Source organism: Neophocaena asiaeorientalis, unplaced genomic scaffold (genome assembly GCF_003031525.2).
Source record: "Neophocaena asiaeorientalis asiaeorientalis breed wild unplaced genomic scaffold, Neophocaena_asiaeorientalis_V1.1 scaffold828, whole genome shotgun sequence".
Taxonomy (NCBI): Eukaryota; Metazoa; Chordata; class Mammalia; order Artiodactyla; family Phocoenidae; genus Neophocaena; species Neophocaena asiaeorientalis.
Window position 1 is genome coordinate 868,043 of NW_020175443.1, and position 24,636 is coordinate 892,678.

The following is a 24,636-nucleotide window of genomic DNA, read 5'->3' on the forward strand; positions in this document are numbered from 1 at the left end:
CTGGCTTCCACTGATGGACTCCAGGCCAGGCTGGCGGGGGGTCAGCCCAGCAAATGCCCTGCTGCTGATCCGCCACCGATCAGCCACATTCTGGGTGGCCCAAGAATCGGGACGTCTGGCAGCTGCGGCCATGCTAGGAGCTGGTTGGCCATGCCTGGGAGGGGGCTTTGAGGAACAAGGCCCAAGTCCCACTCACTTCAACAGGACTTGGTAGTGACATCATCACTTGTTTCTTCCTGTCTCCGACCCCTTGATTTTGGAGGATTTAATGGAACGTCTGTGCAACCAGGAGGTACTGAGTTCTGGTTTTGGCTCGACCACTGGCCGACCATCCTTGGGCAGCTATGAGATGGAGATGACACCACCCGTGGGGGCCCAGGACCCTGAAAAGGCCAGGGGTCAGACTGGGTGTCCAATCCCTGTTCTCCCACCTCCTGGCTGTGGGCGGACAGCCACCTGCTGTTCTCAGTGCCTGGCCTCCTTCATCTGTGCTATGGGGCTGAAAATCGTACCTACCTACCTCCTAGGGTGGCGGTCATGGGGACTGAACGAGCTCACAGAAAGGACTGCAGGGCCTCACACACTCAGCCCCTGCTTCTGCAGGCAGGGACCGGAGGCTCAGAGAAGGGAGTGATGTTCTCTGGGCCACACACTGAGGCAGAGCAAGATCAGGAGGGGTGAAAATAAGAGGCAAGCATGAAAGGCTGATGAAAAGAGCACCGCCCTGCCGCTTTCCTCTCCTGACGGTGGCTGTCATCGAAGCACTGGGACACAGGGGGAGTGGGTCACAGGCCCGGCACGGATCATTTCTTGAAAGGGTCAAAACTTTATTTGCAGGGCTTTTTTTGTGTTTTTTTTTGTTTTTGAATACACAGGTTTCCTGCCGTCCAGGGAGAAAGGGACGTGGTATCCGGCTGCACGAGGTTTGGGGGCTGGCCTTGGGGCTCCAACCCTGTCCCTTGCACCTGCGCGCTGGCCGCTCAGTTCCTCTGCTGTGGATAAGGCACTGTGTGTTCTGCAGGATGGCGCTCACGGCTGGCTGGCAGACAACGAGGCAGCCTTCTCAGGGGCTGCGACGCTGAGGCTGTCGAGGGGTGGACTTGAACTTGGGGCCTGGCAGGGGGCCAACTGGCGAGGACCCAGGCTATGGTACCTCAGCCTGGCAGGTCCGGCTGGCCCTGGTGCAGCGGCCTCAGGATGGAATCATGCCTTTGCTTCTTTTGCGGTCAGTCATGGTTCTCCGGTTGTGGTTGGCTCGTGTGGCCTTGCTGGATTCCTTCTTCCTGCGTTCCTGTGTTGTCTCTCGGCTCTGCCCGTGGCCCCGGGGGCTGCCAGCCACTGCCATCGAGCTGTCATGCCGGTACCTGAGGGAGGAACAACCCGCCCCCACAAGAACCCATCAGCTGAAGGAGGAGGCCCTGATGGGAAGAGCCCTTTGCCTTCCTCGGAGGTCCCTGGGAGAGGACCCAAAGCTTGGGCCAGGATACCCCCGTCCCAGCTTCCAGGGGGAGGAGAAATGGAGCCCGGCAGGGGCAGGGCTGTGGGGGCTCCAGCCAGCACCGTGCCCTCTGTTTACTCTCCTCTGAGCCCTGCCTCCCGATGGGCCTCTGGCTAAGATCTGAGGGTGGACCAGCTAGTGGGCTGAATGCAGCCCACAGTGCAGAGAGGACGAGGGCCTGGGGATGGGCCCCTCTCTTCTCCACCCAGGGCCACGTGATACAGATGAGGTAGGACTCCAGTTCTACACCCCAGGGCCTTGCTTGGTGGCCTCCCAAGACCAAGTGCACTCAGATATGACCTTGGGCCTCTTCAGACCACATCAGCTGCTGGGTTTACCCAGAGCTCTGTGCTCAGGGGGCTGTGATGGATCAGAGGTCAGAGTCACTCTGCTCTCTGCTCAACGACCTCCTGTGGCTCCCGGCTGCCTTCAGAATGAGATCCAATGCCTTCCCCACTTGGTTAGGCCCCCTGCACCCAGTGCGCAGGGCTGTGGGAGTCCCAGGGCCAGGATGGGGAACTGGGCTTGAAACCCCTGGCTTGGCTTTAAGTGGAAGAGGGACCTGGGGCAGGTCCTTGGCCCCTCTGGACCGCACCCCACCCCCAGGAAGACAACGGGGTGAATTAGAGGAGTCTCTAGTTACCTGTTCCCAGCTCCCCTCCAAAGGCCCCCCTCCCTGACCACCCTGAGCTTTCTTGCCTTTTTCCCCTCACATGAAAAACTCCTTTGCACACTTTCCACCTTAAAGGGCCCAGCTCACATGTCCCGTCCCTAACATGCCTCTCTCGGCCATAAAGGATATGTGCCTGTCTGTCTATCTGGGCTCTCCCAGATTTTACACTCTGCCTGACACCAGCGAGCCGTGGACACATCATGCTCCCACACTGGGTGATAAACCCCTTGTAGTGTCTATCAAGTAATGGTTACAAGTGTGGACCCCAGAGATAGGCCACCTGGACGCAACCTCTGCTCCGCCACCTACTAGCTGTGTGACCTTTGGCGGGTTACTTAACATGTCTGGGCCTCAGTTTCCTCATCTGTAAAACGAGGATAATGGTAATAGTAGCTACTTCATAGGTCTGTTGCCAGAACTAAATTAACACATATAAAGCACTTGGGGTTTGTGTGTGGGCTTCCTGTGTGGTTGGCTGGGCTTCCCCCTCCCACCAACACAGCCTCTTAAATGCTCACCCCTTCCTGGCCAGGAAGGCCATGCGCCTGGCTTCTGCTTTTTCCCGCAGCACTGCAGGGTCCTGCACAAAATGGTCAGGCTGTGGAGGGGAGGGGAGAAAAGAATCATGAGCTGCTCCATTTCCCTAAGCTGAGGTGAGGCTGCACCTGGCCCAATCCTGGTGACATCCCCATGCCAGGAGTGGGGCTAAGCCACAGTGCGGCTGGGCAATGCCCCAGAATGCAGCTGGCTTGCTATGGTCCAAGGTTTCCACCAGAAGCCCCTCCTCTGACCCTCCCACCAATTTCCGGAAGACAGGCAGCTAAAGATGGCTCCATCATAGCAGGAGCGTGATGATGACAGGTGGGAGCAATGGGGGAAGGCCAGGATGGCCGCCATGAGAGACCACACAGGGCCTGGAAACCCAAGAGAGCACCCTGGAAGCTGACTCCTCTCCCCGCTGGCGCCACAAGCAATGGGCTGTGGGAGCGCCCGCCCTGTGCCAAGGTGGGGAGAGACTGGACTAGTGGGAGAAAGCGGGACCCAAGGACCACAGACAGGCTTTGGGGGCCCAGGCGGTTTCACAAAAACAACAACAAAACAAGGGGAATTAGTAACTTTTGAAAATTTCAGGATTTGACATAAAAATTCAGGCTGATCCCTTGCCTGGAAGAAGGGAAAGCCCTGGAGGGTCCGGGCCTCCACAGTGCTGAGGAGCCCCTGGGCAGGGCATGTGTGTCCCCCCACCTCAGTTTCCATCAGGCCCCGCTACTCATTTACGTTGGTGGCCTGGCCCCAGACACGTCTGAATTTGTCACCCTGGTGGGAGGACATGGCGGGGGATCCAAGGGTCCCAGGCTGCTGCCCCATTCAACCTGAGCAGCGCTGCTCTTATCTATTTTATATGAGGCTCTAGTTAAGATCTCACTTGAAGAAAAAGTTTAGCAGCTAAAAAACTGAATTTTCAAACCCACCATCCCAGATGACCTCCAAAGGGCCCTTGGGCTCTAACGCCTCTCTGATTTCAAGAATTGCCAACCTGGGCACAGAGGCCAACAGCTGTCCCTCTCCTGGGCCCCAGGCCTAATGAACCCAGCAGCTCGAAGGCTCAGCCTCTAATCCATCCCCTGGGCCCTCACTGGGCAGCAGAGGCAGGTTCTAAGCTAGCAGCTCTCCAAGCAGACATCCCAGACTCAGAGGGACCCCCACCCTCCTGGGCAGTAATGCTGGAGCCACCTCAAGGCCAGGTTCAGAGAAGCGGGGCACAGATCCCGATTCACCTCTCAGAAGTGTACCCTCCCCTTCACCTGCCACCTGCCAAGGAGGTACCTTGGGGGCCTCGTCCTCAGCCTCCTCCTCCTCCTCCTCCTCGCCCTCCTGCCCTTCTCTGGGCACTTTGGTTCTCAGCACCTGAGGGATGGTGAAGGGCCTGAGGGTTTAGAGAGAAAGCAAGATCAAAGACTAGACTAAACCTGGAGAGTGAGCCTCAGGGAGGAGGGAACCCCACTGGGTGAGAGGGGCTGCCAGGACGGGGAAGGGCTCAGGAGGCCGGGAAAAACCAAAGTGCTTTTGAAGCCAGCTTTGCTCCAGCCCCTGGATTCTGTGTGGGTACCAGGGTCTGACGTGGGGGCTTTGGGGAGCCTGAGCTGGGGCTGTGGGGGTCTCCAGTTCTCTCTAGTCAGGGCAGCTCTGCTTTCACCGGGGAATTGGGGAATCTCCATAAGATCCCATTGGGAAAAGTTTTCTGCAATTAGGAAGAAAAATGTAAAACTCCTGCATGAGACCCAATAAATGCTGCCTCACTCAGGGTAGGTTGGACCAAGCGGCCAAGGGGGTGGCTGGGGTGGAGGGAGCACTGGACTAGGAGTCAGGAGGCCTGGGTTCGGGCCCTGGTTCTGCCACTGACTTGCTCACGTGACCTGGGCCCTGGCTCCCACATCTGTATAAACGAGAGGCTGCGGGAGGCCACTCTGCCCCTGGAATTTGACAGCCTCACCTGCGGCTGATGAGCTCATCATCAGAGTCTGCGTCGTTGGCGCCCACCTGGTTGCCATCATATGTGTCATCATACTCGTCCTCATAGTCGTCACTGCGGTAAGGCGAGTCCTCCCCTGGCTGCACTGGCACCTGAGACGGCAGAAGCGTGGGTCTGAGGGGCCCGGGGCTGGCCGGTCTCCCCCCGCAGCACGGCCGGTGGCCTGGGGACGCCTACCTCCTCTGCCACCACGCTGTACTGCTCGTAGCGCCGCCGCTGCGCTACCACCTCCCGCTTGTCATTCAGCAGGCTCCGCGCACTCTCCTCCTTCCTGGCACCGAGAGGGAACAGCAAGGAGACACAAAGGAAAACTATTAGGCTTTGAAGGCACGGGAAGGGGCTGCAGCTTCCATGGCTTACTTCTCCCCGCCTCAGGCCGCCACAAACCGAGATCAAGCACTGGTGGGGGCGTGGGGCTCACCGCTGCTGGTGCCCATGTGACTGGGTCCAGCCACTCTAAAGGGCACCCCAGGAGCAGCTGTTAAAGTGGAAAAAATACCCCCCCTTCAGCTGGGAGACTCCCTTTCAAGGCGTCCACCCTGGAGCAACACTGGCCATGTGTGCACAGAGGTCTGATTGGGGATTTTCTTTTCAGCATCGTTTTTAACAGTGAAAAATGGAGAGCAACTCATGTCCATCACGGGTGAAACGGCCAAAGGACCTGTGCTCCCTCTGTGCCACAGAATGCTGGGCAGCAGCTCTCAAGAATGACGGTGATCTATTTGTGCTGATGGAGAAAGAAGTCTAAGACATTCTCCAGGAAAAAAGCAAGCAGAGGAAAACGCACAGTATGATCCCATCTGTATAAAAAGCAGAAAGCAAACCAGAACAACTATCTCCTCCTGTGGGCACATACCTATCTATGCACGTAAATGCACAGAGAGAGGGCTAGTAAGCCCCCTGCCAAATGCCTGGTTACTCCAAGGAGGGGCCTGGGGTTATCCAAATCTTTTAAAACAAACACAAACTGAAGAAAGAGCAAGGCCACATGTTACTTTCTTAGTGAGCTCAGGGGAGCCCTAGGCGGCCTCAGGGTGTGAGGGGCGAGGAGGGGTCCCAGTCTCTCACTTTCACCCCCGCTTTAGCACAGGGTCTCATCCGTCCTGCAGTTCAATCTTCCATGTCAGATTGCATGGCAAGAAAAAGTCTGAAAGTTTAACTCCTGTCATATCACAGGGGAGGAAAGTCGGGTGCAGGGGAAGGAAGGGGAGAGACGTGTTTGGGAACACAGTGAGCTGTAGCACAGCCATAGTGGGGACTCAGGCCTCTTGACTCCGGGTTTTGCAAATCTGTAGAAAAACCTGGTTTGTCAGACACATAGGCCTGTGGAATGTAGTTTCTAGCCCTGCAGGGGAAATCAATATGAGATGCCAGGAAAGAAAATCCAGCTTAGCTGTGAAATCGGGCCTCTGGAATGTATCAAGGGTAAGGGGAAAAAAAAGAAGAGACACAAAGTCCGTAGCATTCATAAAAATCTTCTATTAACTGGCTTTTGGTGCAGGGAGGGGCAGGCGCCTGAGTCTGGCGGGCTGTGTCTGGCCTGGGAGCCTGGTGCAGGTCAGGACTGCAGCCCCCAGCATGGCGGGTTAGGATTTGCTTCCTTCAACAGTTTTTATAAAGGGCCTACTATATGCTGGGCAGGGTGCTAAAGCTGGGTTAGGGAGAGATTCAGAAAAGTGTAAGATCTGGATTTGCCCTTAAGGAGCTCAGTCTAGTGGCAAAGAGCAGAAGTGTGCTAGATGAAGGCAAGCATGTCCGGGAAACACAAGGAAAGGAGAAATGAACTGGGGTGCAGGGGGCTTAGCGGGGGCGCTGGAGAAGGGGTAATGGAGGCTCTATGGTGCAGAGACGTTTGTCTGGACCAGGGAAAAATCTTGGTCCACAGGAATCTTTCAGCTCATGTCAGGAAAGGGGGTGTGTGACTGTGGCCTCGGCCCTTAGCTGGCTCTCTTTGCCACATTGAGGGCTGGAGAGAAAAGAGGCAAAGAGGAAATGAAAGGGGCCAAGCATGTTCAGGTGGTTGGTGCCACTGGCAGAAGCACACCCATTCAATCAACACACGTTTCCTGAGGGCCTGCTAGGCGCCAGGCCCTGAGCAGGGCCAGGGGACCAAGGATGGATGAGAGCTGTCACTGTTCTCTCTGCCACATCTCACAGCTCCTGGTCTACCTGGCCCCCAGTCCCGGCAGTAGGGAGGTTCTTTCAGACGGTGCGCCCTCTGGTTATGTTGCTCCCAGCAGGACCACAGAGAAGCCTGGCAAACTGCACCTGCCCCAGCTGGGTCCTAGGAGAGGACACAGGTAAGGACAGAGGAGCCTGGTGCCCTGGGTACCCCATCCAAGAAGGTGTGGCTTTGGCCCCATGATCTCATTTAGAGCCAGAGAAGGAAACGAAAATCAGGGGCAAAACCAGCCAGGAAAATATTCATCTGACCCCGAACAGCCAAAGTAAACTTGAGAAAGAAAAACGGAGCAGGAGGAATCAGGCTTCCTGACTTCAGACTATACACATGGCCGCTGAACCTGCACATTCAGAGCCTGTGCTCCGCGACGGGAGAGTGCACAGCAGTGAGAGGCCCACATACCGCAAAAAAAGCCCCCCAAAAAACCTAAAAATAGAACTACCATACGACCCAGCAACCCCTTACTAGGCAAAGACCCTGAGAAAACCATAATTCAAAAAGAGTCATGTACCACAATATTCATTGCAGCTCTATTTACAATAGCCAGGACATGGAAGCAACCAAAGTGTCCATCGACAGATGAATGGGTAAAGAAGATGTGGCACATATATACAATGGAATATTACTCAGCCATAAAAAGAAATGAAAGTGAGTTATCTGTAGTGAGATGGATGGACCTGGAGTCTGTCACACAGAGTGAAGTAAGTCAGAAAGAGAAAAACAAATACCGTATGCTAACACATGTACATGGAATCTAAAAAAAAAAAATGGTTCTGATGAACCTAGGGGGACAGGAATAAAGATGCAGACGTAGAGAATGGACTTGAGGACATGGGGAGGGGGAAGGGTAAGCTGGGACGAAGTGAGAGAGTAGCACTGACATCTATACACTACTGAATGTAACACAGATAGCTAGTGGGAAGCAGCTGTATCACATGGGGAGATCAGCTCAGTGCTTTGTGACCACCTAGAGGGGTGGGATAGGGAGGGTGGGAGGGAGATGCAAGAGCGTGGGGATATGGGGATATATGTATACATAGAGCTGATTCACTTTGTTATACAGCAGCAACTAACACAACATTGTAAAGCAATTATATTCCAATAAATATGTTAAAAAAAAAAGGATCCATCTGAGAGCCAGAACATCAGTCAAGCAGCAGTAGCTTCGGAGACCGTATTTGGAACAAGTTGCTTGCTTGGCCTCCTACAAGCCCAGGGAACATGTGGGCTCTCCTGAAACGTGCCACCTTTTCCCTCCTTGTTTCCTCTAGCCTATCCTTCAAGGCCCAACTCAAACTGGCCCTTAGTGGGGTGACACCCACTTTTGAACCTCTAAAGGGCCTGCAGAGGCAATAAAGCCCCCCTTTTCCAGGTGAGGAATCAGGGGATCCAGAGAGGCAATGTAACCTTCCCAAGGTCACACATCTTCTACCAACAGAGCCAGGGCCATAACACAGGCCTCCTGACTCAAGTCTGCTTGGCTACTTCCTGTGTGGTGTGATCACAGGCTGGCCCCTTATCCTTGCCAAGACTTAGTTCTGCCTCCCAGGGACGATGTGAGCATGAAATCAGAGAATGAGCAGAAGTGGACCTGGTACCTGCTGAGCTCAGCAAAGGGAATCCTATTTCTTTCACTACAGGCCTTGTCAGAGCCTTTAATGTACTAATGTGCCCTGTGACTCTCCAGGAGGCACACAGGGTGCACAGACATTTTTGGCAATAGAACTAATTTGAGAGAGAACACTTATTATCTTCCAGGGCACCACTGTCCAGTCCAAAGGAGTTAGGGGACCCCACCTTACACACACCGCCTCCTTCCTTAGCTACTATACACCTGTGGCACACGTGCTTGGCGTCTACCCAACAACCCCCCTTTACCTCACCCCCACTCCTATCAGACCCTCATTTTGCTCAGGTCCTCCCCCTTCCCCCTTTTCTGGGAGCCCTGGACCTTAGCCCTGTGACCTAGTTCCTCAGTGAGATGTGAGGGGAATCTGGGGAGTTCTGGGAAAGGTCTCCTGGCCTCTAAGAGAGATGCAGAAAGACCTCGTCCAGACTTCCTCTTGGCTGTGTCATTTCTGGACGTCACAGCTGAAACAGGTGCAGTTACCCAGTGGCCCTGAGGGAGCAAGATGCACCCTTGATGATGTGGCTGCATCACAGGTCAACCAAGCCTAGACTTCCCTACCCTGTGACTGCCTGTCACGCAAGGGGACAGATTTCCTTATTACTTGAGCCACTGAGTATATCGTATTTGGTTTAATGACACACACACATTTTAACTCAAGGGTGATCTGCCTTGTGCTACTTAATTTCTCACATGCTCCGTGAAGGCAGGGCCAAGGCCCTAAGCCCCACTGCCCTGCCCACATCAGGACAGGGGTCCCCACTGAGGTCCCTCCATGCCCCATCCTGGCACCTCTCCACTCTGTCACGGCCTGTTTAATGTCCTAAGTCTTTCCCACGGTCTCTGTGCCCTTTGAGGATGAGGCCCGGGCACCTTGCTCACCTTGTCTCCTGGTGTCTCTAGCACAGGATCTGGAGATAGTGAATCACTTAATAAATATTTTCTGTATGAATAAATAAATAATGAACACGTGAACAGAGACTCTGCCCGGGCTACCCAGCACAACGAGCTCAGTAAACATTTGCTACCTGGCCTCTCTGCCAGGCAGCTGGGAGCTCCTTCGAGCAGGGGTACAGCCCTCCTCGTCTGCCCCTCTCCCCATGGCTGGGTCATTCTGGCCTGGAACAGTGGCCACTGATACAGGAGAACATCGGCAGCTTGGGATCTGGGGATGTTGCAACGTGTGTGACTAAGCAGTTTGCAAATGCTTCCTGTCCAGCCAGCCAGATGGCTTTATAGTTGCCCTGTGCCGGGTACCCAGGCCAGCAGTCAGCCATGCTTCTAGCGTTGGACAGCCCCGGGAATGGGGAACAGCTTGAGCTTCTGGCACTGAGGCTCCTATCCCAAGAATGGGGCAGGTCCTCTCTCCTCTCTGACCCTCACCACCTCCATCTATGTGTTGGGGGAGAGGGCGGGCTGGACTCATCCAGCAGTTCCTAGATTTCTGGATTCCGTGAAGCAGCCCCATGCAGGAGAACGCTGGGGGTCTAGTGCAGGGCTGACGGTGTCTGATCCCGCCATTCTCCATCATGCCATGTGGCTGCTGACTCTCAGCCCCTCCAAGGGGTCTCCATTCCAAAGCCAGGTGATCTTTCCAAAACATATAATGTACCGGCTCAGGCGACCCTCACCATGCTCCCACGTCCTCAGGGCCACCACCCCTGCTGTTCACTCTGCTTGGAAAGCTTCTCCTGCCCCCTTTGCACAACTGACCCTTCCTCGTCCTTCCACAGTCATTCCCACATCATTTTCTCCAAGGAGCCTTTCTGCCTGGACTGAAGCCCCGACTAGAGGCTTGGAAGCCTGCGCACCTCCACCTTGGAGAATCTTTTTCATCTGCAATTTCATGTTGCTTGTTTGCCAAGCTGATTAGTGCAAACTCCACGTGGGCAGGGGCCCTGCCTGTTTCACTCCCCACCACATCCCCAGCACCTAATAAATCCAGAGCCTAGAAGCACCAGGCAAATATTTGTTGAATAAATGAATAAATCATGAATGGACTTTTCAATGCCAAAAAAGTAAGAAGGACATAGACCAAACATAAGTGGAAAGGCCTTAAAATGGAATACATTCACTTCTGAAAAGCTCACTCAGGACAGGTCCTTCATTTGCTCATTTTGTCATCAGATGGAAAAATTCAGGTCAAGGAGCAGCTGCTGGGAAGCACTGCCCAGCTCTCCCACCCAGGGATTCAGTGGTGGACACCTCCAAAGATGAAAGAAGGGAAGAGGAGCTGGTTTTGGTCCCGCTGGCCTTTTGCTGTCAACAAGGAGGACTCACTAACTCTGTGTGCAGAGTTGGAGCCTAAAGCGGGATCATTAGAGACCCTGAGCTCGGCTGCTGGGAGCACATGGGTGCCAGGTATGGGGGAGCCCCGAGCTGAAGCTCCATGACCAATTCCATCAAGATGGGGGCCCTGAGTTTCTTGCTTTCTCTCTGCACTTGCAGAGTTGGGGTCCCTGGAACCCCATGGTCCACCAAACTCACCTCCTGCCCTTGTGTACCCGGCTCAGGTCCACTGAGTCCCTGCTGAACACGTCAAACTCATCATTCTGGAAGATGTTGTGACGAGATGACAGCAGGGGAGTCAGGTCTGGCTTCACCTGTCTGGGGGGCAGCACAGAAATCCATTTCAGGGGTCCTTGCTAGTGGATGCCTACCCGCACCCACTCCCCCCATCATGTCCTATCCGTCAGAGACTCCACCCCCCTTCAACAGCCACACCTGGGACACAGCCTAAAAACCTGCCCAATCCTGTCCAATCCTGCCCCTGCCTGGGTAGGCGGCCACCCCTCATATAAAATGTCCCTTGGTCCTGCATGCCATTCACACAGGTTTTGCTCACGACAGCCCTATGAGATAGTCAGAGGTCACTCAAGCTCTTTTTGCCTCAAGTGCCCTCACCTGTAAAATGGACACATGGAGGCTAAGGAGCTTGTCCAAAGGCAGAGTTAACTTCATTCATTCATTCAATAAACAACATTTATTCATGGAAGAAACACCCATTCCTTCTGCCTCCCGGGGCCTTCAGGGAAGCAGTGGGCCCAACTCAGGAAAGGTGGGTATGGGGGAATTCCCTGGCAGTCCAGTGGTTAGGACTCTGTGCTCTCACTGCCGAGGGCCCAGGTTCGATCCCTGGTTGGGAACTAAAATCCCACAAGGCATGCGGTGCAGCCAAAAAAAAAAAAGAAGGGTGGTTGTGAAGGAAGTGAGAAGCTTTGGCTGTCCTCCCTCAGGAATCTACTGGGAAGGTGGCAATGACAGGGCAGGCCAGCAATATCAGAGCTCTGAAGGCTCTCGACCCCTTGGTCACATCCCTGTGGCTCTAATGGGTCTTCCTACGAGGTGGAGCAGGGCAGTCCAGCGGTGCCCACTCTGCCCTGCAGGGGGCATGTGAGGACCTCCTGGGCCTGAGGTTTCTGTTTCCTCAAAGAGGACATTAGCTTCCATGGTTGGGAAACTCTGCTGTGGGGAAGAGCAAGCGAGCTGAGTCCCGGGACACGTGGGAAGGAGGCGTGGGAGGCAGAGGAACTAAGAAGGGCCCCTGACAAGGGCCCCGGGGCAGGCTGGACGCCGTGAGCCTCCTCCCACCCGTCTCTCCCACCTGTCTAGGCCGCGGTCCAGCTGGCTGAGGGCAGGGGCCAGCCGCCCCTCCAGGATGTTGTTGATCACCTGCTCCGGGTCATAGCTGTAGTGCTCCAGGCAGGCCAGGATGAAGCCCTCGCCAAGGTCTGGCAGCAGGTCCTTCACTTGAGAGATGAGTGAGTCCAGTTCCACGCCACACACTGCGGGGCCTGGAGCAGCCGCTGCCCCCAAGCACTGTGGGAAGAGCCAGAGTGAAGTAGGGGAAGGCTAGGTTGGGCTAGTGACAGGGCAACCGGCCCCCAACAGTGCTGGTCTCGAGTCAGGGGACCTGGTTTGAGTCCCAGCCCTGCCCCTCCTGGCCGAGGGACCTGAGCCAAGTCACTTAAGTGAAAGGGGGCTCTACGATTTACCAGCTGAGCTACTTCTGGCTGTGTGACTTGGGGCAGTGTGCTTTTGCACAAAAAACGCAGAGCACTGTGCCTGGCATGGACTAGGTTCTCCATAAACGGCCATGGCTTCTATGAATCAAGTCCTTTTCCTGCTCTGACAGGTTGATGACTGATGTCAGAGCGGAACAGCAACCACCAGACCTGACTACGTGGAGATGTTCTCCTTTGATTATCTCCACCTCGATGAGGGGGATTCAGTGCATAGACAGTTCAAAGTGGCTTAATTTTTTAGGCTTTTAAGGAAATTTACAAATCAAAAAAACAACAGTAAAACTCCTCCATGTCTGAAATAAGCCAAACGGGGAAAAGGGGGTGTGTGGGGGGAGGCACAAGGGGCTGTCATTCTCCAAGGTCCTGGGACAACAGTCACGGGGCCTGGAGTCTAACAGGAAGAGCAGCAGCGTCTGTCAATGGAGAATTGAGGGCCAGCCAGGCTCAGAGCACTCACTCCACACAGCAGCTCTGAGCATCATCCCACAGCCACATGGAGGTGGGTGGGGACAGTGGCAGTCCCCACCTTACAGGTGAGAAACCAAGGCTGATGTGAGGGACGTGCCTGAGGCCATTCAGCTGGCAGGTGACAGAACCAGGATACTTCCTTGAGCTGCCTGACCCCAGAGACTGTGTGGTCTTAATCCCCACATCATGGTGCCTGACATTCAGGGAAGAGTCCTGGGCTCAGTGGCCAATCAGTATGGCCACAGACTTGGCGATGGTGAGTTCTGTAAAAGCCTGGAGTGAAAGCACTAGATCAGAGGTTTCCACTCTGTTTAGAGGAGAGTGCCAACAAGGATTTCACATGGAAAAAGCTCCATTGCTTCATCTTATGGAGGAGAAACTGAGACTTTGACAGCTAAGCGACTTGCCTTCCTCACACCCTGCCTAGCATGCCCGCAGCTCAGAACCCTCTAAAGGCAACGCAGAGCTGACCAGCAGCTCAAGACTATCAACTCCAAAAGAAACCCTTTTCCCTGAGAGCAGGAACAAAGAAGGGAGGTTTCCCGCTGCCCAAACCTCTCAATGGGGCCAGGAGGGGCTGGGGAGCAGGGGAAGCACCACTCTTGTCACACACCTCCTCTTCCTCCGAGTTCTGGGGAAGCGATGACGGTCTGCTGACCGCCTCCGCCGCCACCACGACCCCGTTAGGATTCTCAGCCACCGGTGGGTCTTTGGCATTGGTGGCTTTCCTTCGGTCCACCCCTTCCCATGCACTCTCAACTGCCTGGAGGATGTAGGCGGTCCGAGTCTCGTCCCTGTGAGGACGTGTTAAGGAGTCTCTCGGGAGGGCAGCTCTGAGGCAGCATTGTTTCTCAATCTATCCCCAGCATCTGACTGTACGGCTTCGGCCAGGGGCTGTCTGGGCTGCATCCAGTGGGCATCATGGGCACCTGGGCTACATGAGGAAACGGGCCAGGCAGACCACAGCCACACTAGCCTGAAAACCCAGTACCTGCCGCTCAGCAGAAAGAAGCTCTGGGTAAAGACAGGGCCAGGGGCTGGCAGCAGAGCATCCTGGAACATGGCATTTGGACAATCCAGCAGCTCCTCCTCTGCACTGACCCCCAGGAGGAGGGCCCGGTGGGGACACTACCACTGGGCTTCCTGTCGAACCAGTTGCGGGCTTTCTGCAAAGGCTGGGGGCCTACAGGGTGTCCCTGAGACAGGCCTGAGCAACCTACCCAGTCACCAAAATGGTCCTTGGGCCTGCTCGTTCCTGCCCCTCCTCCCTCTCCACTACCCTGGGTATTGCCAAGCCAGATGCTGGGGAGTTGCCCTAGACCCCCTCACTCTACTTCTAACCCAACCCCCCACCAAAGTATGAAACTGACAATGTCACCCTCTGCTTCACACTGACAATGTCACCCTCTGCTTCACACCCTTCCATGGCTCCCCAGCACTTGCAAGGCTGACCCCAAACTTCTCAGTGAGGGCCATCCCTGGGCCATGCAGGTCTGCTCGGCCCCAGCTCAGCTGCCATGGCCTAAACCCCCTCCCGCTAGACCCCTTCCCCTCAGCCCTCTGCAATCTGCACACAACATCTGTGGGCTCCTCACACAGGCCTGCTCTGTCCGCTGTCCAATGGGTTTGGCCACCTCCTCTTCCTTGCGCTGTTCTCAACTTGGATTTCACTTCCGTGTGACACCCCCACCCCAAGCTCCACTGGGTTGAAGGCCCCTTTGGTTTCCCCTGACTCTGAATTTCTCCCACATGACACTCTAACTGCCTATTTAATTATCTGTCTCTCATCCTGCAGTGAGGTCCATAAGGGCAGGGCTGAGTCCATCTTGGTCACACAGGCCCAGAGGCTCAGCAAAGACTAGGGTAAGTAGGGCTGTATTTGCCCCAAGGATCAGAGCAGTCATCTCCTCCAGAGACTGGGGCCGGGGCCTCGGCGGGCATCTAGGGAAGGCTGGCCTAGACGTGTTCTGGGGCCAAATGTCCCTCCACTCCCTGTGGGTCTGACCCGGTCAGGTCAGGCCCGTTCCAGGGGCTGCAGTGGAAGGATACAAGGCTGACGAGGCCTGCTGCAACAGGCTGATGTCATCGGCCACGGGGAAGAGCACATCATAGTCCCGGAGGAACCTGCCAGAGAGAGCGCAGCGGGGGTGGGGGGAGAGGGTGTCGGGGAAGACAGGGCTGGAGCCACAGGGGCTGGTTTGCTGAGGGCCACTCCCCGTGTCTGCTGCCCAACCACAAATGCCAGAAGCTTAGACCGTGGTGAGCACATGGCAGGAGCTCTATTACGTAAGGTCTCCTGGGGCTGGTGGGAGTGCCACGGGCCCGTCCCAACTCAGCTACACGCTCACCTCTTCTCCTGCAGCAAGGAGCTGAAGATCTGAAGGAACTCTTCGATGAAGCCCTGAATGTTGTCACAGCTGGAACAGGACACAGGCAAGATGAGCTCATTCCATGCAGACAATCTGCAGCTCCCTTCCTCGCCCGCTCACCCCACCCCTCTGCCAGGCCTCCAGCCAGTTGGAGGAAAGAGGCATTTTTCTCAGTTTCCCATCTTTGCTCAGCAACCCTGGAGCAGGGGAGGGACAAGATGAAGTGAGGCAAACGCCTTTGCTGGGCTTGGGGAGGGGGCTCTTCCACCTGGGTAGGGCAGTGGCTCCCGAGTGTTTACCTGCTTTCTAGGACTGGGAGAAGGCAGATCTGGTTCAGGAGGATGTGAAAAATCTCCAGTAGCTTCTTCCTGGAATGGGAGAGCCTCTGCCACAGGTCACCTAGCAGCCTTCGAAGGCCACAGAGAAAAAAGAAGTAGATTTGAGAGGCAAAAAGGGCACCGAGGGAACTTCTTTCCAGCATTTACAGGTGCCCCTTGACCCCCAACCCCTGCCCCCGCCCCCAGGGGCTGGGAAAGCCTCACAGTTTGCTGTTGACAGCAGTTGGCAAAAGGCTACAGGCTCTGAGAGGCCGGCTGGTTCCAGGGCCACTTCTCAGCTCAAACAGGCGGTCAGGAACCAGCAGGTCAATAAGAGCTTGGAGCAACAGCTGAAGGGAAAAGGCTTCAATACAGAGGCCGGGAGGCCATTAGGTAGGGAGGCACCAGCCAAATCCGCATGGTCCGTGGTCCCACCCCCTTGACTTAGAGATGGGGATGCCAAGGCCCACAGAGGGCAGGGCCCGAGCTGGGGCTTCTCTCTCCCACAACAATGCTCTTAGTTTTGTCCCCGCCTCACTTGCTGTCTTCAAGCCTCCTCTTCTTAATTGCAGACTCCAGTTCGGGAATTGCTATTTCGTAAAAGGAAGCTAGCCTGTGGTGGCACATGTGGGTAAAAGGCTGGATTAGCTCACAAATATCACACTTCATTAGAAAAAGCAAAGCAAAATCAAGGGAGTGGGAAGGCCTATTTCTTGCTCCCAAGTTGTCACCACAGTTTTCTCAGGGACCACCCTGGCTCTTCCTGAAGTTCACCCCAGATTGTCCCACAGTGGCTGGTCCTAGGAAGAGCCTTGTGGGAAATGCCCTGGAGCTACTTCCCCCATTCACACCGGAAACCAAGGCCCAGATAGGCTCATTCTAACAGAGCAATGAGAAGGCCACCCAGGACTCACTGGGGTTTGAGGAACAAATACAAGGTGACTTTTTCTTGCTCAAAAACTGCCAGCAGCTCCCTACCTCCTATGACATCAAAGTGTAACTCCTCTCTGGTACATCCGTACCTGGCACAGTATAGCCAACCCTGCTTCTCACCTCAGCAACCTCACAGCCACCCCTTCTCAACTCAGATTTAAACTCTCCATCCCCTAAATTATGAGATTGGGATTAACATACACACACTACTATATATAAAATAGATAACTAATAAGAACCTACCGTATAGCACAGGGAGCTCTACTCAATGTTCTGTAACAGGGCTTCCCTGGTGGCGCAGTGGATAGGAATCCGCCTGCCAATGCAGGGGACAGGGGTTCGATCCCTGGTCTGGGAAGATCCCACATGCCGCAGAGCAACTAAGCCTGTGCATCACAACTACTGAGCCTGACAAAAGCGAAAACAGAAACTCTTCATCCCAGCCACACGCTTCCTGATCACGCTCATCCCTGTGATTACTCCTCCCCAGAACTAGATGCACAGCACTCAGTAGATCGTGTTTTTACAACTTAAAATGCAGTTACCTCTCTTCTGGGGTATAATTCTATCTCTGAACATCTTAAGCTTCCCAAAGCCAGAAATGCAGCTGACGTGCCTAGGACAGTGCTGAATCTGCAGCAGGCACCCTGTAAACATCTGTCTGTCAATCGGCTGGCTGCTGACAACTTTTTCCTAGTGCAGTGTTGTGCGTAGCAGAGGGTAAGCCGGCCCAAAGAGGCAGGCCTTTCGAGGCCCACAGCATGGCACCCAGAAGACGACAGAGAGGGTAGTTTGGCTCAAGCAGAGTCAGGCGTTGCCAGGATACACTGCTGGTGGGAGAGTTAACTGAAACAACCCCTATAGAGGGTGATTTGGTAAGATCTGTGAAAATTTTAAATGCATATACCATCTGTTCCCACAATTCTACTTCTAGGAATTTATTTCTCAGATATACTTGCAAAGAGGTACATAATGACCTGTGTACAAAGTTATTCTTTATGGCAATTTTTTTGTAATAGCAAACAGTTGGAAAAAACCTAAATCTCTGGGGGCTGGTGTCCCACACAACGGAATTCTACCCAGCCATACCAAAGACTGAAGGTGCTTTATGCACAGATGTACATTAAATTTAAAAGTAAAATGCAAACAGTACACAGTCCTCATAATATGCCAGTATATTAAATATTAAAAAGAGGGCAGGAGATTTATAATGTGTATATTTGCTTATATGTGCATATTTATATGCATATCTCTGGAAAATTCCACAAAAAAACCTAACCCGATGCTTGTGTGTAAGGAACAGAACTGGGGAAGGAGGAAAGGGAGGCTTTTCAATGTGTATTTTATACTTTTTGAGTTTTGAACCATGTGAATGTATTATTCATTCACAGAATTAAAGGACAGAAAGAGAGGAGGGCGGAGAAGGTTGTTCTGAGAGAGATTAGCTAGAGGGCTGTTTGGGGAGGTAGTCCCTTGACCAGAGCCCTCTGGAACTGAGGGGCTGCTTTGCTCAGCGGGTGTTCCTGGCCTCCAGCACAGCTGGAACAGGCTGAGCCAGCCCCAGGCTGTTTGTGGGTCAGAGGCAGTGTCACTTGCCAAAGGCAGGGTCACTCGCAGTCAAGAGTGTTTTCTTTTCTTCCTCCTCATCTTGAGATGGGTGGAGCTGCTCCCCTGCCACCACGGGTACCTCGCAGGAAAGTCAGCTCTTCCAGAAATGACCCTCCCATCTCCAAAGACCTTTTCCAAAGCCATCTGAGCCATGTTTGGGAAGATGCTTTCACAAAATGGGAAAATGCTTATGGTGAGTGAAAATAAGTCTTAAGAACAGCATGATCTCTCATAGTGATTTTCATTTCCTACCTTTGGGGATTTCCCAAAGTTCCTACAAGCATTTGTCACATTTACCATGAGAAAAGATACCTTTTAAAAACTGTGACAACATTTTTAAGAGTCCCATCCTAACCCCTTCCTTCTGGGGAAAGTGTGGATCAGTGCTTTATTCTAATGTTCTCCGGGAGGCTGATCAATCTTCAAGTCTGATTTTTGTGAGCTGAGGAGAACCAGGCGGGCTCAGGGCACCAGCTGCCATCTCTGGCACATGCCAGGGCTAGATAAATGTTTTGTTGAATGGGTGAGCAAATGACCGAATGGACAGAGGGCTGGGTGGACGGAGCTGGGCAGCTCCCAGAAGCTCCTGCAAACGGTGGGGAGAGATGCCTGGCAAGAACAGCCAGAGGCCACTGAGAAGAGGGCAGCCCACCCCCACCTTCTGCCATTGCCAGGCAGTGTGCCAGTTACCAGCCCACCCCCGCGCACCCCCTTCTCACTGCACACGGAACAGATGCCCACGGTGCTAAGTGGGCAAAGAGGGTCTCCCTCCCTGCCCCGTATCCCCCTTGGTATCTTTCTTCATCACAGCAGGATCTTTCTATGAGTTCTTTGGATAAAAGCCTCCAGGGCCTCCCTCCTGCCTGCACAATAAAGGCCCCACTCCCTGCCAGCACACATCAAACCAAGTCTGACTTCCCTGGAGCCCTCTCTGGTTGTCGCCTGCTCCCCACGCCCACACCCGCCCCTCGTGTCACACTCCACTCCCCTGTTCTCCCCGGAACACACGCTGGGCCTCCGCAGGCTTCACTCTGCCAGCCTGAATGCGCTTCCGGCCATGGAAACCTTTCTCTGCCTGGAAGGTTGCTGTTCATTCTTAAGACCTCATTTAAGGGTCGCCCTGAAACCTTCTCTTATTTCACCAGATAGAACTTTGCTCCCTCGTCTGTGTTCATAATTCGGCCCCAACTGCTGGCGCCACACGGGCGCACATCTGCTCACATCCTCACGTGTGCTCTTCCCTGGGCTGGAGATTGAAGTCCTCAGCCCGCTCCTTAACATCTGTCACTCCCTGTGCCTGCCTGTGACAGGGGCTCTGAAACAAAACGGGACTGAATTGAAACTGCCTGACTCTTGGGTTGGTGTTTTTCTTCCTCCCCTCCCCTGTTTTTAGCCCCAAATAGCAGTGCTTCTCAAATGCAGCCTCCACACAGGCAGGAGCTGGAAGAGGGCCTGGTGCATCCTAAGCACCCAATAAATACTTGCTGAACGAAGATGTGAACTCCAACCTTGACTTCAACAGCCAGAACTACCTCTGTACCTGTAACAGAAGTCGTGTTTCTGGAAGGTTGGGCAAGCCAAAGGGAAGATATCCGGAAAGGCCCAGAGTGTGGTGCAGGTATCACAAAGGTAGAGAACGATGTCCTTTAATTCCTGTCGCCAAAGGAAAACACTGCATTATTCTCCTCCGCCCCCAGGGACAACTCTGTAGAGGGTCTGAGACAAGGCTGACAAAGCCGGGGATCCCTAACAGGCAGGTGAACACTGGAGGTCCCGGGCAAAGACTGGCTTGTCCATCTCTAGAAGGACGATCTGGGGAGCTCAACCCAAGCCTTGGGTCTTGCTACTGTAGTTCCAACAGATGCACAGCCGGGGATCTCTAGGGTGACTTCTAGCTCTGGGCTAATACGATTCTCTTTCTCTCTCTCTCTCTCTTTTTAAATTCAATATATATATATATTTTGATGTGTACCATTTTAAAAGTCTTTATTGAATTTGTTACAATATTGCTTCTGCTTTGTTTTGGTTTTTTGGCCGCAAGGCATATGTGGGATCTTAGCTCCCCAACCAGGGATCGAACACGCACCCCCTGCACTGGAAGGCAAAGTCTTAACCACTGGACTGCCAGGAAGGTCCCCTGGGCTAATACGATTCTCTCTTGGAAGTTGAAGGAGAACCCATCCCTGAATCTGAAGACAGCGCCTGAGGTCCTGCACAGAAAGTACATCCCAGTGAGGACAAGAATAGCCCACCCTACTTTCCTTAGAGTTTGAAGTGCCTGTACAGAACAGGGAGTGCATCCTTATAGGCTTCTCTGATTCTCACGATGACGCTAACAAGCAGGCTGGGATCTCCATTTTACAGATGAGGAGACTTATCTGTAGAGACTTCTCTGCGGTTCAGAGGGGTAACATGCCCTGCTCCCACAGCACTCGGTGTGCTCTTTTCTGAAACACTTGTTTAAGGCCTGTTCTCCCACGAGATCGCAAGCTCCAGGAGGGCAGCTCACAGCTGCTTCGTTCCTCCTCTAACTCTGGTGCTTAACACAGGGCCAGACGCACGTCCAGGCTCCTTAAACATTTACCTCCCATCTGGCATCCCCATTAGATTCTGAGTTCCATGAAAGCAGGCGCCATGTCTGCTTCTGCTCACTGCTTCACCTTCACAGCGCAGCCTGGGGCCTGGCACGTGCTAGGGGCTCCTCCACGCAAAGCGGCGCGGTGGATGAAAGGCTCAATGAATAATGCACCCAGGAACCTGTCCACCTGAACTATGTGAAGACTAAACCTCCATCCTGTTCCCTCCGCTACTCCATAAATGAAGCTCCCAGTGAAAAGGCCTGCTGAAACGCTCTAAACCTGTGTGATGGGAACAGCTGCTGGTGGGGTTGGGGTAAAGGGCTGTGAGCAGGGGAAGAAGCTGCTGGGCCTTCTACTGGCCAGAAAGAAGCTGGGCTGAAGGGCAACCTCACCAGGAGAGGCATGTCGCTGGGGGTCAGCCGGCCCCTCTCCTCAAGCTTCTGGGGTGTGGCGCAGGCCCCGTCCCCTTGCAAACCACAATGCTGGAGGATATTGCTGAAGACCTGTGAAACACAAGAGATGACTCTCCCACATCCCGTCGAGCCAGCAGCTAGACCCCCATCCTGCAGCTAGGGACTGGTGATCTGAAAACTGCTGTGGAATCTTTAGAATATATGCCAGCGTTCCTGGGACACCAGCTGAGACAGTGACCTTCTCAGAGAGCGGGGTCAGAGTGGAATCTGTGTCAAAGTGGAATAATGGGGGCATCCTTCCTGAAGGATTGTGGTGAGGATTAAAATGACAAAATGTATGTAAATCCTCTGGATATTACCTGGATAGACTGGACAAGTGTATGGTGATGAATATTTAAGAGTTACAGTCAGTAACATATGTTTTTGGATCCCCTGGAGATGGCAATTTATGGGAACTATATTGAAATAAAAGACAAATCAACAGTGAGGGGAAAACAGAGCCCATCATAAAATCATGTAAGTATTTAACTGATGGTGCTATATTTTAAGTATGCTAGCATGTAAAATTCTAAGAGTTACTGTGAACAGTGGTTATCTCTTGGTGGGATTATGGAGGGAGATTAATCTCCCTCTTTCTGTTTTTTTGTTCTTTTTTGAAAATTTTCCAAATTTTCTACAATGAACATTATTTCATCTGCTTTGAGAAACGTACAGGGGTATCCTTAGAGGTAGATGGCTGTTGACAAACAACACAAAATGCACCCCAAGCTCTTTCTGTATGAGTGCTGGAGAGCCCTTAGATTTCAGTCCTGTTCAAGAGAGGAAAGGGTGAATTCAAAGGAGCGAGGTGAGGGGTGCAACACAGTGACAGTCTGGAGGTGAATCTGGGGTGGTGGGTGGGGGGGATTTCTCCCAGACTCTTCCAGGAAAGTTGAGAAACATTAGCAGGTAAGAGAAAGGCTCTGCCTCCCCTGGGCAGGGCTGAGAGCCAGTCAGTACCTGAAGGATGGTGGGCATGGTTTCATCCAGGTCATTATAGTAACTTGGCTGTTGGAGAAAGATGTTTCCTGAAAAGAGAAGAGAAAGGTAGGAATTGGGAAAAGACAGTAGGGGTGGAGAGGACACAGTACAAATGGTTGCCAGCATGTTCTGTGACCTTTCTCCCCTTTCCTAAGCCTGCCTGCACTAAAGCAGTCCTGGCCCCGGGCCCCGCTGGCACAGAGCTTTGGCCCAGCCTAGAAACTTCCCCAGGGTGAGGGAGGGACCTTGCTCAGTACAAGTTAACCTTTTAAGCACCTCTGCCCAGCGAATTACGTAAAAGACCCTCCCTGGTCTAACCAGCTCACCCTACCATCCCCAGGGAATGATCACACTTGGGCACTGTGCTTTGTATGACAACACTAGCTTTGTAAATAGGAGCTAGTCATCCAGGAAAATTAGGAGACAGGATCACTCTGCTCAAGAAACCTGGGTGCTACAATCCAGGAGTTTTGCCAGGCCACGCCTCTAGTAATGTGAGGAGATTCTAGGGAGAAATTTCTCTAGAAATTCTCTTACCCTCTGCTTTTGAATCTGCTAGCCATACTAATCCCTACTCCAAGGTGAGAGGCCTGCCAGGGACCTGGAGATAGATTTACCGCACATTTGCACTTATTCCTATAAAATGAAGCCCCTCTCCAAGTGTTCACTATCCTCCAAGTGCTGCTGCTGTGAGTGTGGAGGTTAGAGCATATGGTAACTGGAACAGAAACCAATTGTCCTGGCTGCCCAAATGGGTGGGGGAAGGGGGGAGGGAAGGAGGATCACAGCTAGCTGGGGGACATGATGCAAAATGCCACTGCCCTTCAGAAGAGGCCTGGGTTCCTCGTCCCAGGACCTAAGGCTGGCTGACTGTCAGGGTGCTCTGACCTCTAGGTGTCCTCTGTCTTTGGGCAGGTCTGTCCTCGGTTGCCTTAATGATAACCCTGCAGCCCTCACTCTATCCTGGATGATTTGAAAATGAATGAGATCAAAGGCCAGATGGGGCTGGGTGAGTAAGCAAGTCACTAGGTGGCTGGACTTTCTGTAAACACCTTCCTGGAGGCCGCTTCATTCCTTGATTCCAGAAAGCTGAGTTTTACCAGCAGGAGCTTCCTCAGCACCTCCCATCTGACCCCTCAACCTGTGAAGGTACTCCCTGACCTTCTGTGCCCACCTGCTCCTGACAGGCGGGGAGCGACTGAGCTGTCTCCCCACCCACCTCTGCTCTTCCTCATAAAACCCTCCTAGCAATATCCTCAGGGGCAAGTTTGAACTCCTGACCACGGCACAAAGGGCCTGTAAGATCTGGCTTCTGCTGGCATCTCCGGCCACCCTCTTCCCATCCCTCGAATTGCATTCTTCCCTCACACCATCCTCAACCTCACACAACGAGCCCTGTCCCCTCCCTCTGCCTGCAGTGACCTCCCAGAGCTAAGTCTACCATAAGGCAGATGTCACCCTCTCCAGGCAGAGTCTCCTGACCCAGGCATCAGGAGCAGGTCTCCTCCCATAATTCCCAGGCCACACAGTGGTCCTCACCACTCCTGGACCACTGGGAACAGGGGAAGGCACTCTTTCATAATCCTTCCCATGCTTAGGCCTGAGTAACAGGGATATTTTATAAGCATCAAAATAGATCACATTTCACAATCTACCCTTGGGGTCTTTGGAGTCTCCTTCTCCTTTATCTGATTCCAATGACATTGAAGATCTGACTTTTGATCTCTTAAAGAAATAATTTAAAAAGAAGGGACAGGAATGGCCTCCCTTGAAATATCCCTTCTCAGACTGAAGCAGTTCAGAAACCCAGGGTGGATGCAAGGTATTGTCAAACAGATCAGTGCTGTCCTCCACAGGGCCAAGGCCTCATATACTCCTGCTCTGGCAAAGCAGCTCCAAGAGAGTCTAACTGAAGGGCCCTGCTTTCACAATTACACTTGCTGATTCACAACACCAGCCTTAAGGTTGAAAAAAAAGCAGGAGGCAGGGACAGGGCAAGGACTGGGCTTCTGCCCAAAGGACAGTTGGCCAGTTCCCTTGCTCCCCCCTTGTTTCCTTTGTCAACCCTCTTCCAGCTGATCTGCTTTGCTCAAGAGCTTCTGTGGTGGAGAAAGTGGAGGCTGCCCCTTGCTGTGTCTCATGTCTTCTGCTCAAGGGTTGGAAAGAGAGCTAGTGTGTGTGTGTGTGTGTGTGTGTGTGTGTGTGAGTGAGCGTGCATGTTGAAGGGTATGGAGAAGGGGCCTGCAGACGGAGAGCCAGACAGACAGACACACACACACAATATGAAGGGGCTCCTGATACCTGATCCTGCCCTCTTTTCTGTGAACCAGCCTCTGTGAGCCAAAGAAAGGGCTCTCCCTAATAAGCCAATTTAGGGTTCTCAATCTAGGG

The 24,636-nt window shown here is 53.4% G+C and overlaps 1 protein-coding gene across 4 annotated transcripts in view; it reads right to left on the reverse strand.

Annotated features, from left to right (window-relative positions):
* Positions 1-806: 806 nt before the first annotated feature.
* ASCC2 (activating signal cointegrator 1 complex subunit 2) overlaps positions 807-24,636 on the reverse strand; it is a 37,827-nt gene continuing 13,997 nt past the window's right edge. For 3 of the 4 annotated variants that reach the window (XM_024767966.1, XM_024767965.1, XM_024767967.1), the window contains 15 exons: positions 22,225-22,292; positions 21,205-21,315; positions 19,774-19,886; positions 16,231-16,305; positions 15,675-15,782; positions 15,355-15,423; positions 15,056-15,130; positions 13,620-13,800; positions 12,118-12,332; positions 11,001-11,120; positions 4,882-4,975; positions 4,666-4,796; positions 3,999-4,098; positions 2,690-2,769; positions 807-1,364 (listed from right to left, as the gene is read on the reverse strand). In XM_024767966.1, coding sequence (XP_024623734.1) covers positions 1,193-1,364; positions 2,690-2,769; positions 3,999-4,098; positions 4,666-4,796; positions 4,882-4,975; positions 11,001-11,120; positions 12,118-12,332; positions 13,620-13,800; positions 15,056-15,130; positions 15,355-15,423; positions 15,675-15,782; positions 16,231-16,305; positions 19,774-19,886; positions 21,205-21,315; positions 22,225-22,292 — 1,712 coding nt within the window. In that variant the 3' untranslated portion in view covers positions 807-1,192. Of the gene's footprint in view, positions 1,365-2,689; positions 2,770-3,998; positions 4,099-4,665; positions 4,797-4,881; positions 4,976-9,302; positions 9,457-11,000; positions 11,121-12,117; positions 12,333-13,619; positions 13,801-15,055; positions 15,131-15,354; positions 15,424-15,674; positions 15,783-16,230; positions 16,306-19,773; positions 19,887-21,204; positions 21,316-22,224; positions 22,293-24,636 lie in introns of those variants that run through there. The other variant, XM_024767969.1, reaches the window with a different exon arrangement.